A 13,073-nucleotide genomic window follows, 5' to 3' on the forward strand; every position below is an offset into this window, starting at 1 on the left:
GTATCACACTCTTTCAATAAGTTTTCTTACACTACTGTCAAGGACACAACCGTAGAGTAGTGACTGGGGAGCATTCCAAACACATACATTTGTCCGCCGATCAACCCACCTGACAGCCAAATGAGCAAAGCCTGTAAGAATAACTATGGATTTAATTCAGGTTCGAACCAAATACCTGTTTACTATTTTATTGAATGCGACCCAGAGCGTATGCTCAGACGGATGATTGGATGAATGGAAACATTACCGAATTACTACTATCATCTACTGAGTAATGCACGGAAAGTAAGGTCTAAGAACCATCGTCCTGTCTCTCGCTTCTTCTTCTTCTTCTTCTTCTTCTTCTCTTTTATTTTTTTCTTTTTGACTGTTTCGGTGTATGTATATACAGATATACAGGGTAAAATAGCTAATGTCACCCCTCGCTGAACACAATTCTAACACACCAGAAAGCTATATCATCGACATCCATCCAGATCAGATCAGAGAAGATAATACTCCGTCACAGCAAACAGACCAGCCAGAGCCACTGGACAATATGTACAATTCATACAGGCAGCCAGCCAAGAAGAGAAAAGAAAAGTGAAAATCATGATATAGTGTAAGGGAGCAACGCCAACAGCGCAGAAACCGGTGCGCATATTTCCAAATGGGTGTTGATTGAAATGCTGTTTAGTAGTAATCCAGATCCATGACCCAATAGGATATGGGTGCCTTTGCTCTATCCATTGTAGCCCAGACCTTCGAGCTCCTTGCGCACCGACTCTTCAGTCTGGATCTTCTTCATCTGCGTATCCTCGAGCTTCTCTCCACCGGCAAGGCGCATTTTCAGCTCGTCGATCGCGCGGATCTTCTTCAAAAGACCGCGAATCTTCTTGTCCTGCGCGGAGTGAGCACCGCTCGCGTCGGCTGCTGCGGCGGCGGCGGCAGCAGCAGCGGCAGCAGCAGCGTTGTTGGCATTGGCATTGGCCTTGGGTGCCTGAGCTCCATTGGCCTGGCCGCCGTTCTTGCGCTCATTCTGGCCCTTGGAACGGTTGTCACCCTTCTCGCCGCGGCGGTCTGGGCTCGGCTCGTCCTCACCATCTTTCTGCTTCCTGGCTTCACGCTTCTTCTTGTTGCGCGCAGCGGACTTGGACAGCTTCTCCGGCTGGTCGGCACCAGGGGGCAGAGCGACTCCACCTCCAGGAGCGGCTCCCGGAGGAAGGAATTCCTCGGCCGGCTCGGCACCCGGCACCTCACGTCTGCGCGTCCGGCCAAATCCGTTCGTGGTGTGAACGGTGGCACCGCCGCTGGCACCATCCCGGACAAAGACCGCGCCGCCCTGATCCTCACGCTTGAAGGCGAGAGGAGTGAGCTGGCCGCGGGCACCGGGAGGCCGGTACGCACCGGCCGGCTTGACCGGAGCCTTCTTGGTGCTCAGGTACGCCACGGCGGAGGGGTGGGGGGTCGGAAGCGGGCTGAACGGATCGCCGAGGGGGTGCTGGATCAGCGACTGGGGGCGCCAGCACACATCGTAGAGCTCGTTCATGTCCTCGTTGTACATCAAAGCACCGCTGACATGCCAGATACGGATGCCATTGTCGACTCTGAGGCGAGGGCTGGTGGTGGCCGTCAGGATATACTGACCGTCGGGGGACCAGTTGCAGACACTGGCGTTGGAGGCTTCGACGGTGGCGATCTTGTGGAAGTTCTTGTCCATGTCGTAGATGTCCATCTGACCGGCCAAGTTACCGAAACCAGCCACCAGTACGAATCGTCCGTGGGGCGAGAAGAGGATGGTGTTCCGAGGGGCCAGAGCGAAGGTGTGCTTGGGCACACCACGGAAGTTGAAGATGGTGGTCTTCGCGGGCATGTAGCCGTACACCACACCGAACTCCTTGGAGTTGGGAGACCAGGTCACATCGTGAATAGGTCCCTCCTTATCCAAGTCCACACGAGAGTCGAAGCCACCACCAGCACTGAGCAGGTAGAGAGTGGTCTCGCCATAGTAACTCTTGCCCGACCGATCCACGTCCGTCTGCGCGAGCACGATCAGGGTGGTACCCTGCTCGTTCCACTTCAGCTGGACCTTGTCGCCCTTGAAGAAGGTCTTCTGCGAGACGGGGGCTCCAAACTGAGGCACCAAAAAGACCTTGACAGCAGCGGGTTGTCCCTAAGCAGCTATGTATTAGCTCTGGAATAATAAAACTCTCATCGGGATTGTAAAACAAGTGCACCATACGTACCTTGCGCTCAGGAATGAAGACGGCCACAGAGTGGTTCTTGCCAGGAGCGACCGCAAAGTCCGCAACCCCCTCCACACGCAACTTGTTCCAGACCTGAGACAGGTTCTCGCTCTGGTAGAACTGGACTTCGTTGGTAACGACCCGGGCACAGTAACGCTCGTCGGAGGTGTATTGAAGGTTCCAGCCCGTCTGCGACTTCTGGACGAACTTGCCCACAGGCGTGTCCACATCGCCGTTCTCGGACGACTGCACGACCTGCCAGACCTTCAGGTTCTTGACCGCATCGCCGTTGGCATCCTTGGAAGAGCGTTGCCAGGTGATCAGGTAGGTTCCGAGGGGCGAGAATCCCAGCTCGAAAACGTTATCAGCAGCGATGGTCGAGACCACATGTCCGACAGAGGGATCGACGATGGTAACCCTAGTAAGCAACTTGTAAGTTTCCTTTCCTCCTTTATCGGTTTGAGTGAGAGTCGGTTGACGTACTTCTCTGGGGATGCCCATGCGAAATACCGGCCGCAGGGAGAGTAAGCGCTACAGCGAAGGTTTCCTTCGGGTCTGCAAACAGAAAATCAGAAGATTAGCAAGCTATTCGGAGTAGAAAGATCGAACGAGTTAGACGTTACATACCTTTCGAACCCCGACAAAGGTTCATAAACTGGGGCCGCATCCAAGATGCCAACGCCCTTGACCGTACGGTCTGTAGCTAGTTAGAGTTGCCCTTGAACGGGAGAAAAAAAATTCCCCGAGAAAGTAAAGCGATGTTTTCTTTTTCGAGAGTCCTCATTTATAGGATGGGAAGAGTAATAAAATTGTAGGTAGACTCACAAGCAAGCTGAGTGGGAGCTGCCATTTCGAAATGTCTCTCAACGTTTCACTCTGGTGGGACAAAACACGTATTCACAAAAGCCACGGGAGCAGCTAAAGGCGCGCGCGCAGACGATGCTAATGCGACGGACCAGGGAATATCACAAAACCCAGGATCTTAGTGGTAGAAGAAGAGAAACGTTCCCCGCCACTTAGGTAGTGTGTAACAGGACAGCAGAAAAATTGCACGGATAGTCTTCGGAAGTGTTCCAGCGGGAAGACTGAACGGAAATTTTACTACCGGGGGGTAGAGATAACGAAGACGAAAGGATAGATCGAGAGTGGACGAGGTGTAAGATATTGGCCGTTGGGAGGTTGAAAGCGTGGCGAGAAGTTGTGGTCTGGAGTGCCGCGAAACACACAAACACACACAAAGACTCAAAAGTGGATGGCAGCGAAGCTTGGCGGGATTGAACGAATACCTCAGTACGAGTCTCCGGTTCCAAAGGGGGAATTCTCGATGCTTGACAAGTCAATGCCAGCAATGACAGGGACAGGAAGACAGTCGGGGTTGGAGGGAGGAGGAGGGGGAAAAGGAAGTTGGAAGGGGGTGGGGAAGGTGACAAGAGGAAGAGAGAAGAGAGAGAGAGAGAGAAGAGGAAGAGGAAGAAGAGGCGCCGAGAGAGAGAGAAGCCAGACTGAGGGAGTGAAAGGCTGAAGGGGGACCCGCGATGGAATCCCCCCTCCCCATTGGGCGATCTCGGCCCCAGTTCACCAAGTTCCAGTTGAATTGTTGCTCGTTTTTCGCCTCCATTTATTCTTTTCCCCCAACTAACTGTACTTAGTACTTTTTCTTAATTTGTTACTACGTGCAGTGACTGGGTATTTACTTTCCAGATTAACAAGATGACTACTATGCGTCCTGCCATACGTGGGAAGCACTGCCAGAGGGTCAACAAGTAACAGAGATCCCGGGAGTCTAGACTTTTGGCAATTGTGAAGGAAAAGAAGATTCGCCCCGATTCGCCTGATGGAGTCAATCTGGTCCTGCTCCGGTCGGGATGGAGATCCTCCTCGTTGGACCCGTAATGCTTAGATTAATCTAATCCCAATTAACTTAACATCGTCGTAGTTTCGTCAAGACTGGCTGGCGGGCCTTTTCAATTGCTTCACAAAGTAATCTGAAAGGAAAAAATCAATAAATCAATAAATAATTAAAAACAAATGACTCGCTACTAGCTAACTATTCTACAGGTAAATATTCACTGATATCCCGACTTATCCCTCCCTCCCTCCCTCTCTCTCTCTCTCTCTCTCTCTCTTGTCCTAGAGAACCATGTAAACTAAATGACCAGAGCCCACAAAAGCCTCCCTCGCCAATAATGATCTTATCTCCTTACCCCCCTCCCCAGCAAAAAACATGTCCCATTCTTTTCCCGTACAATTACAATGCCAAAAACCCTTGAACTTAACTGAAGCTTGAAAATACTTGGCAGCAACGCCCGTAAACCTATCTTTTCGATAACCCGACCTTATTGCCATCGATCTGTCTGTTTGTCTGTCTCCCTTTCCACTTACAAAAGAAAGCAAACTAGTAACTCAAAAAGTCGGCTGCTCGCCACCATGAGCGGGAGTGGCCAATCGCGGGGTCCTCACCGTGGTGTCAATCACATCCGAGTCAAACGTCATCCCATCGACCATCCGCGCATCTTGTGTAGGTTCTGGTGTCACGGATCCGGTCGGCGACTGGGTCGACAGCAGCATCGCGCCTTCCCCAGAGTGTTGCTGATGGTGGGATGCGAATGCGCTCGCACGGCTCACTCCAGGGCTGCCCAACGAGCTAGGTCGATGTCCCGATGATGTTCGGTTCAGCAGCGGATGTGAAGTCGGTCCACTAATGGTACTGGCACCTTCGCCGAATGCCACCAGGCTAGCGTCGCCTTCATCGCTGTAGTTGCCTACACTGGACGTCCCGTCCTCCGGGTACTCGCTCATTCGGTCTGCATCGAACGCATCACTGCCACTGGCCCAGGTCGTGCGGGCGCCCACGCTGCCTGTCGCACTGGCACTACCTACTGTACTTCTTTCTTTGATCCCAGAGCCACTGTCAAAGTAGCCGGGGTATTGAGTCCCTGCCATCATGCCCGAGGGCTGTGGAGTGCCACCCGCTCGAGCCGTGGCCACTCGTTCCAGGCCTGCTAGACGCGAGATACGGTCGGCGCGTTCTGCTTCCAGCGTGGTGGTGGATGTAGCAGATGCAGAATGGGAGTGGTGGGCGTGACGACCGTGGGGAAGAGGCTGACCCTGATGGCCATCTTTAATGGCGGTTGTAGACAAGGCCGACAACGAAGTCGTGCCGGAGTTCGGGGTCCCTCTAGTGCGTCGCAAAGTTCTTGTCAGCTTGATCTGATAATGGTACTAAAGAAATGAAGAAAAAGACGAAAAGCCGCATGACACAATCAGAATGAAAGCTTGAAGAAGCTGGGGAACTTACGGCCCCATGTCCGATGGAGTCACTGGGTCCGATGGCGGGGGAGGGAGATTGATCAGAGTCGGAGTAGTCATCTTTTGGACTGATAAAGCTCGGTTGAAGTGGAATATTCACAAACGGTAGGGACGTCTGCCCAATGTGAAATGCAATAAACGATAGAGGAAGATGGCGCGATATAATGAGGGTGTGGTCCGTCAAGGAGATGCAGCGGTAAGGGTGTCAATCTGGATGCGAAAGACTAGGGAAGCAAATAACAAGATGGTTTGAGAGAAGAAACGGATGGATCTGCGGGGCAGTGAATTGGCTGGTCTACTTATGATGAACCAAGTCGCGTAACAATAAGAGACGGGCGGGATCCGTGGTAAGAGTTGGGAGATCGCAATGGGGTTTTTAAAGTTTGGGTGTGGAGGGTCCAAAGCCAGCTTGGTGGTAGTAGTAGTGGTAGTAGTAGTACTGTGGACTAAATAGTAACAGGAGGGTAAGTAGTAGTAGAAGTAGTGGCAGTAGTAGTTGGTTAGTAGGAGGGAAGTAAATGAATGAACGAACGGGTCAGTGATGAAAGTGAGGCTGTCGGTGGGCCAGCACCATTCATTCAAACCTTCAATCTGAAGCAGATTCGCCTTCTTTCTTTTTTTGTTTCTTTTCTTGGAATAGATACTATCTCCCAGCCTCAATGCAGGTCCATTCCAGGCGTCTTCTAGTGGATGTTTCGGAAAGCCATCGCCAGTTCCCCGCGGTTTCGGAGGGGGCATTTTCCCCTGGAGGTGATTGTGACTAGTCCAGTACTCTGTAGTACTATGATGAATGCTTGAACTCGGCTCCCGGGCTCTCTCTGCCATGGCCCCAAACTAGTTTAGCGTCTTCTCCGGCAGCCCCTGACGTCATCCCCGCCGCTGGCACTTCACCACCCAATCAACATCGGGCGCGGGGATCGACACCTGGGAGCCTGAATGGTCGGGTTCCGAATGCAGCCTCCCACTACACCTTTCTCACCCCAACCTGGAATGAATGTACGCCATACTTGCATTCCCGTTCCATCTGGACCCTCGAAGAATGACTCGATTATTGTGGCATTGGTTTCGTATGGTGACAGGTCTAATGTACTGTGATAGCGCTGCGGCATTCACTTGTTCGAGAAGGGGAACATAAACATAAGTTGAAAAATAAGATGAAAAAAAAAAAAAATTAGAAGTTGTCATCCACCCCTCTGGCCTTTTCCTCCTTCACTCTCTCCTCCGTAATGTCCCACCACCAGCTGTGTGGCGCTTCCCGGCTTGAGCGAGGTTCGCGACCCGACCGGACAGCCTCGCTCTCATCCCACGGTTTGGGGTTGAGCAAGTAGTGCATATTCTTGACGTTCTCGTCTCGCCAGATCGCATCATGAATCCCCTCCCACCGCATGGTTTTGAGCGCATTGTAAATGTATGGCAGCGCCACCCATCGCCCAAAGAACACATCTGATAGCAGGGATTGATCGGCAAATTCATAGTTGGTGGTCGCAGATGAGGACAGCTGCGCCAGAATCTTATCATAGACTTCGTGGGACGGATTGACTACCTGGAGACCGCCGTTGGGGATACCCAGCCCGGCCGTGGGTGATGCGCCCTCTGTTTGCGCGACATCCGGGGTGGCATGCTGGGATGTGTATGCGCAATTGGATGGAATCCTGGACAATGGTGCATTAGTCTTTGTCAACTTGTCGGATAAGCTGTGTCCTCGTAGGACTCGGGAATGGAAGACGGATAGTCCATACCAGTCAGGAGGGTAGTGCGGCTTCTGCAGCGGGTTACAGACACAAGCATGACTGGCGGCAAAAACACGATTCCCTGCCCCAGCCAGGGCTGGAGGGTCTAGCTCGAGCTCCATTAACTCATCCATGTTGCGGAGAATCATCATGTCACTGTCCAGCTGCACAACGCGCTCATACTCCACAAGAGAGAAGGGCGTGAGTTTGCTCCAGCAGTCATAAAACCGCACATCATTGACGTAGTCCTTGGGAACTGAGGGCAGCAGATAAGGGACACGCTGCTTCAAGATTCCACGGGCATCAAGAGCAGCATGACCTTCCGCTGGGAAGGAGTCCGTGTAGAGAGCAATCAGCGGATATTTCGAGCCCACTTTACGGAGGGAGTACTCCAGGGTCAGTAGCCCCGAGAGGTAGGCAGTGTTTGTAATTAGAGTTGTCCATACTGCGATATGTTAGCTATGAGTTCTCTCGAAGACTTCTAATGCCATGGTTGTGGACAGTACCTTTCGTCGCATCGGTTATGCGGGGGGCACTGGTATTGTGGGCCATGGCCGGAAGAATATAGATGCTTTAGAACCGAGTCGCCGAATGAGAGTTTTGCAACAAGGGGATTCACGCTGGACAGCCGCCTGGGTTTACTTATGGCGAACTGATACTTGCGCTTGCAGCTCCGGAGACGACTTTGTCACGCACTGAACAGCAAGAAGTCAGAAGAGGGGAAGGAGCGAGGGACGTGGGGATTGAGGACGCGGTTGATGACTTCGGGTCATCGGGAACCTCTCAATCATCACGGAAGCCTAACCGGCTTCGTCTTAGTGATATTCACCATCCTTATCTCGATGACACCATTAGTCAGGGATCGGACATGGAAAAATCTCGAAGCTTTAGATATCAAAATTAAGTACTGCATAGTAGATAGATATTATTATCTAGATATATATTCCCCTGCTATCGAAAGAGTGGGCCCGCGGCTGAAGGTGTTCTAACGAGAAATGAGAAAGTCAAAACTAGCATCTTACATGGATACGATAACTCTCCACTGTTTTACTACTTACGGTTCTTATCAAACACATCCAAATTAGCCTGCTTGATATACTACTCATTACAGTACAGTACTCTCCGGACAAAAGCAATTACAGCATAATCTTGCTTACTAACATTCATTAAGCATGCTCCACAAACAGAAGACACATTTCCCAATAACTCACTATTCGATCTAATATTAATCATGAAACCAGCCTATTTGCTGCATGTAAATATTACTAGTTATGGTATCTGCAACAGATCTTTGCCTATTCGGGCTCAGGCGGTCAGTCCCGTCCATGGAATCCTCTTGATGCCTGGGGATATTAATGGCTCTACTTCAACTTTACTTTACTCCGCCCCGAGCCCGGAGAAAGTAAACAACCTCCTTTTATCGAGTTTACTTTCTCAGATATCATTCCTATTAGTTTCCATCTGTTTTGGAGTTGAATAGTCCTTCTACTGCTAGCAAAGAGACTGATAAATGCCCGATCTCCTGCCCTCATGACGGAGCGCAGCAACGAGGCGGAACCTCTCATCCGCGATGGATGGGTGCCGCCAGACTCGCATATACCGCCAGGTGCTTCCCCTGACGAGGCCGGAAAGAGCAGCGCATACCTCTTCATATTGACCCTAGCCATGGGAGGGTGAGTACTTAATGGCAATTCTTTGCTCTATTGTCTTTATTAACCCGTTTCCTAGTCTGCAAATTGTCTATTCGATCCAGCATTCCAGTGGATCAGTAAGTTGTGAACCTCGAGGAATCAGGCAAGTACAGTAGCTAATTTCGACATCGCTTATTCTATAGCCGTATCTGTTATCTTTAGGAATGAGCAAAGCGCTGCTTGCTTTTGTCTGGATTGCAGGGCCCCTTACAGGCACTCTAGTGCAGCCTTACATTGGCATCCGAAGTGACAATTGCCGCATCTCCTGGGGCAAGCGAAAGCCGTTCATGGTATTCGGTGGCGTACTTTTGACTATCTGCCTGCTAGCTCTGGCGTGGGTGCGGGAACTAGTCGGCGGCCTATTTGGTTTGTTTGGCCTTGATGCCCAGGCTGGTGAAGCCAAAACTGCAGTCATCGTGGCTGCAACGCTTTTAATGTACTGCCAAGACTTTGCCATCAACACTGGTATGATATTCACTCTATCTTGGCTCTCCTGTAACATAATTCTGACGCCCTGTCACAGTTCAAGCAGCCACCCGGGCTTTCATCGTCGATAATGCCCCGGCTCATCAGCAGGAAGCGGCAAATGCCTGGGCAAGCCGTCATGTCAGCGCAGGGAACATCTTCGGCTTCATCATTGGCGGTTTGAATCTGCCGAAGATTATTCCATTTCTCGCAAATACACAATTTAAAGGGATCAGCATAATTGCTAGCGTCTCACTAGCAATCACTCTATCCATCAGCTGCGCTTATATCAAGGAAAAGGATCCGCGTATGGAGCCGTCTTCACCTGCCAGTCTAGGGTTTGTATCATTGCTTCAGTCCATTAAAGAATCAGTTCATCGCCTTCCTTTGCGCATTCGCCAGGTCTACATCATTCAGGCTGCAGCATGGTTTGGGTGGTTTTCGTTCTTGTTCTACGCCACCACTTACATAGGGCAGTTGTATGTGAACCCTATCTTTGAAAAGCATCAAGATCTATCGGATGATGAGATCAACAAGGTATGGGAGGATGCTACACGCATTGGTACTTTAGCGATGCTTGTGAATGCACTAGTGTCCTTTGCAGCGAGTATCATCCTGCCAATGCTGGTGGTTCCTTCAGAGAGGCAAATGGCAGCCGAAGCGAACACTAGTTCAAGCAGCTTTCGCTTGAAGTTAAGGATCCCTGGTTTGTCACTACGCCGTGCATGGCTCCTCTCTCATTGCCTATTTGCCATCTGCATGTTCAGCACGTTCTTTGTTTCCTCCCCGGGGCAGGCGTCGGTGATGACTGGAATAATCGGTATTGCCTGGGCTGTCACAGCATGGGTGCCATATGCCCTTATCGCGTCTGAGATCGCTCAAGAGGACCCCGGACGTCCAGCACATCGTCGAGAGAGATCCGGTGAAGTAGAAGGAGCAAGTATTCTGCCATATGTTCAGGAATCTGACGAACCAAGAAGGACGGAAGAAAAATCAGTAAATCAAGCTGGTGTCGTCCTTGGTTTACATAATGTCGCTATTTCTTTCCCCCAGATCATTTCCAGTGCGATAGGCAGCCTCATCTTCAAGGCACTGCAGAAGCCACGGGGACAGCCTTGGGATACCAGCACAAGCTGGGTCATGAGACTTGGAGGATGTGCTGCCATTCTTGCAGCTTGCCTGACAATGGGGCTCCACGAGCAGTCTAGGAGAAAGTAGAACGCATGATGGCCACCGCACAATCTCGGGACCTCACTTGGGACTAGAAATTACATAGATCTTGGTACTCGACATCTTTCATTCTCAGAAGCCACTCAAGGCCTTCATGTGCCTGCCAACACACTGGTTTTGGCAGCATCGTAGCGGCACTCAAAGCTGGAGGAGCTGAATCACATCGTTTTATCATTGCGATCATGCAAGACGCTGGAAAGCCTTGTGAAGGGAATCCAAGCGCAATCAGCATGCATTCTATTTGCGGAGATGAACATCGATGGTGTTCTCAGCCGGAATCCACTCGGATCCTGCGACGACGGCGGTCGATGGTTGGCGGCCGAGACGCTCAGATGCATTAGCACAGCAACCCTTCACCATCCCCTCAAACATACTTATCCCAGGCCCCTCCAGAGATCATGAGCTCGCCTTCGATGTCAGTCAAGAGTATCATCGCTCGGCTGCTTGCTGCGTTTAGCCTCCGAATGGATGTCTCGTCAACAGTGGCTACCTGGCTCTCTCTCGCCGTTACGGTGGTAGGGCTGGGCTCCATTGTCACCCAATTCGGGACGATCATCGATCAGACTGACCCCTTCCACACCCTGCGAGATATACAACACCTGGGCCGCTGGCGGTTCTGGCAGCCACATGTACCATGGTATAGAGTCGTGAAGCCCCCTCCTGTCGGGCCTGTAATCAACGCCAATCTGCCATGCGGGCTCTGTGGCAGAGAGATTGTCCATGTCAGTCGGCGGCCACTCGCGCAGCCAACAGGTAAGGCTGCATTGTCTAACCTGCTCAACGTCAATCATCCGCCTTCAGCCCTCCCAGACCGGCTCGCTAGTCTCTACCGAAAGCCCCGTCAAGACGGAGCACGTCGTGACCATCTCGGGAGAACCGCCAGTCCAGCTGCCAACCTGGGATAGCCTCCCTCGAGGCCCTCTAACCAAGCACAAGCTAGTTGCACGGTCATCTCTCGCGCAACCCTCATGGCTCTATTTACCGTAACCAATGCTCGACCAGTGTTTCGACACAGCGGCGCATCTGGCCATCGAGCCGCATACGCCTCCTACTGCGGACAATGGTACGTCGAATGGCCCATTGGCGACGCCGCACACGTCCACTTCGCGGCCTACGATTCGCACACTCTGAACAAAGACGTCTACCCTCCGACCTTTGAAGTCCGTGTCGGCCGTTACCTGCGCAAGCTAGCCGGTGTCATCGAAAGCCTCGCGTCCTCTGCACCATTCAAATGCGCCTTCCCCGGCCGCAAAACATCGGGCAGATGGGTTCTCGAACACATCGTGCGAGGCTTTGGCGGCGCCCATGGCAGCAGACACCTCTACAACATGATTGGAGGCAACGTCAATGAAGTCGATCTTCTATTGATGAAGCCTGTCACTGAGGACAATAATGACTACGACATACCAGAGCTAGAATCCAGTTTCACCACTCTGTCCCTCCCCAGTACCGAATCCAACCCCCGCCACCAATCCACTACCACCACCACCCACTCCGTAACCCTACACATCCCACCCCTCGAAGCCACCATCCTCAACACCTGCCTCGACTACCTCCCCTGGTCCTCCCTCTCATGGTCCATCCACCGCGGCCTCCGCGACATCCTTCTCGCCTTCGCCAAACCTCGCATGAACCACTACCGCGCCCAAGTCGCCCATACCCTCCGCACCACCGTCTCCACGCACGCAGACCGGCTCATCGCCCGCGGCTGGGACGCCCAGTTCGTCCACAATGGCAGCATGGCCGACCTAGCCGCGGGTGCCGTGTTAGCCGGGAACGGCAATTCCGGGGACGCAGTGCGCATCGTCACGGATATAGCGGCAGTGTGGTATGAGGGGCGGAGAAGAAGGACTGGTGATGGGTCAGATAGTATAGTATCATTCGATGAGACCATGTTCTGGAGGGTTCCTCACCAGCAAGTGGAAGAAGTAGGTGGAGAGAGGGGAGAGTTAAGTTCCATGGCTGTTGTGGCGCTAGTCAAGTTCTTTGTTCTGGAATGGAGTGTGGAGTTGGATTATCAGATGTATCATGATTTGCCGTTGGAGTTGTATTTGGGATGATACCTTCATATATATACGTACCTTTTTTTTTCTTTTCCTTGTTGAATCTTTCTAGAGGGTTTTGCGGTTTTTGATACCGTGGTGGTGATTTATCATGTTGAGAAATGGACAGAGAAATAGAGTGGTAGAGTAACCCATTCCCAATCTTGTTTTTTGAGTAGTCAAATTGATCCAGTATATTATCCTCCTGTGAGGGGATAGCATGCTCAACTTCTCTCTCTCTCTCTCTCGATATATAGAGAAGGGAATTGAGGGTGTCATACTACTAGTACTCAGTAGATGTAGTACTAATAGTCCTCGTGACTGTTTAAAAATATAAATTGTAAGTCGAAACTAGCGAACTGGTCGTGTGACTATATTTGT

General features: G+C 51.6%; 6 protein-coding genes across 6 annotated transcripts; 2 read left to right on the forward strand and 4 right to left on the reverse strand.

Annotated features, from left to right (window-relative positions):
* Positions 1-567: 567 nt before the first annotated feature.
* On the reverse strand, positions 568-3,194 carry BO83DRAFT_111966 (translation initiation factor 2A). The gene is made up of 5 exons (XM_025525939.1): positions 3,051-3,194; positions 2,853-2,922; positions 2,709-2,780; positions 2,226-2,643; positions 568-2,152 (listed from the first exon to the last, which is right to left on the reverse strand). Exons 1-5 carry the CDS (start codon positions 3,073-3,075, stop codon positions 722-724), a joined length of 2,016 nt encoding a protein of 671 aa, XP_025384875.1. The 5' UTR covers positions 3,076-3,194; the 3' UTR covers positions 568-721.
* A 1,367-nt stretch (positions 3,195-4,561) lies between these two features.
* BO83DRAFT_111977 (uncharacterized protein) lies at positions 4,562-5,825 on the reverse strand. The gene is made up of 2 exons (XM_025525940.1): positions 5,524-5,825; positions 4,562-5,403 (listed from the first exon to the last, which is right to left on the reverse strand). Exons 1-2 carry the CDS (start codon positions 5,592-5,594, stop codon positions 4,629-4,631), a joined length of 846 nt encoding a protein of 281 aa, XP_025384876.1. The 5' UTR covers positions 5,595-5,825; the 3' UTR covers positions 4,562-4,628.
* BO83DRAFT_111987 (uncharacterized protein) lies at positions 5,443-6,532 on the reverse strand. The gene has a single exon (XM_025525941.1). It carries the CDS (start codon positions 6,357-6,359, stop codon positions 5,715-5,717), a length of 645 nt encoding a protein of 214 aa, XP_025384877.1. The 5' UTR covers positions 6,360-6,532; the 3' UTR covers positions 5,443-5,714.
* A 173-nt stretch (positions 6,533-6,705) lies between these two features.
* On the reverse strand, positions 6,706-7,816 carry BO83DRAFT_391759 (glycosyl transferase family protein; the record flags this gene model as incomplete). Its single annotated transcript, XM_025532913.1, has 2 exons — positions 6,706-7,709; positions 7,771-7,816. 2 exons carry the CDS (start codon positions 7,814-7,816, stop codon positions 6,706-6,708), a joined length of 1,050 nt encoding a protein of 349 aa, XP_025384878.1.
* Positions 7,817-8,660: 844 nt separating this feature from the next.
* BO83DRAFT_440000 (putative sucrose transporter) lies at positions 8,661-10,683 on the forward strand. The gene is made up of 4 exons (XM_025536220.1): positions 8,661-8,937; positions 8,993-9,032; positions 9,099-9,420; positions 9,479-10,683. The coding sequence occupies exons 1-4, from the start codon at positions 8,795-8,797 to the stop codon at positions 10,636-10,638; spliced, it is 1,665 nt and encodes a 554-aa protein (XP_025384879.1). The 5' UTR covers positions 8,661-8,794; the 3' UTR covers positions 10,639-10,683.
* A 365-nt stretch (positions 10,684-11,048) lies between these two features.
* BO83DRAFT_410600 (uncharacterized protein) lies at positions 11,049-12,926 on the forward strand (the record flags this gene model as incomplete). Its single annotated transcript, XM_025534231.1, is given in 3 exon segments — positions 11,049-11,432; positions 11,452-11,597; positions 11,666-12,926. 3 exon segments carry the CDS (start codon positions 11,049-11,051, stop codon positions 12,708-12,710), a joined length of 1,575 nt encoding a protein of 524 aa, XP_025384880.1. The 3' UTR covers positions 12,711-12,926.
* Between the last annotated feature and the right edge of the window lie 147 nt (positions 12,927-13,073).

Source organism: Aspergillus eucalypticola, assembly GCF_003184535.1.
Source record: "Aspergillus eucalypticola CBS 122712 chromosome Unknown BO83scaffold_25, whole genome shotgun sequence".
NCBI lineage: Eukaryota > Fungi > Ascomycota > Eurotiomycetes > Eurotiales > Aspergillaceae > Aspergillus > Aspergillus eucalypticola.

Bases quoted from the DNA above. Each gene is read 5' to 3' on its own strand.
- BO83DRAFT_111966 (XM_025525939.1), bottom strand. From the start codon at position 3,075: ATGGCAGCTCCCACTCAGCTTGCTT. The intron at 2,644-2,708 runs GTACGTCAACCG...GTTGCTTACTAG, and splicing joins GCATGGGCATCCCCAGAGAA to GGTTACCATCGTCGATCCCT. The intron at 2,153-2,225 runs GTACGTATGGTG...ATAGCTGCTTAG, and splicing joins TCTTCATTCCTGAGCGCAAG to GGACAACCCGCTGCTGTCAA.
- BO83DRAFT_111977 (XM_025525940.1), bottom strand. From the start codon at position 5,594: ATGACTACTCCGACTCTGATCAATCTCCCTCCCCCGCCATCGGACCCA. The intron at 5,404-5,523 runs GTAAGTTCCCCA...GCGACGCACTAG, and splicing joins ACTCCATCGGACATGGGGCC to AGGGACCCCGAACTCCGGCA.
- BO83DRAFT_111987 (XM_025525941.1), bottom strand. From the start codon at position 6,359: ATGGCAGAGAGAGCCCGGGAGCCGAGTTCAAGCATTCATCATAGTACT.
- BO83DRAFT_440000 (XM_025536220.1), top strand. From the start codon at position 8,795: ATGACGGAGCGCAGCAACGAGGCGGAACCTCTCATCCGCGATGGATGG. The intron at 8,938-8,992 runs GTGAGTACTTAA...CCCGTTTCCTAG, and splicing joins TTGACCCTAGCCATGGGAGG to TCTGCAAATTGTCTATTCGA. The intron at 9,421-9,478 runs GTATGATATTCA...GCCCTGTCACAG, and splicing joins AGACTTTGCCATCAACACTG to TTCAAGCAGCCACCCGGGCT.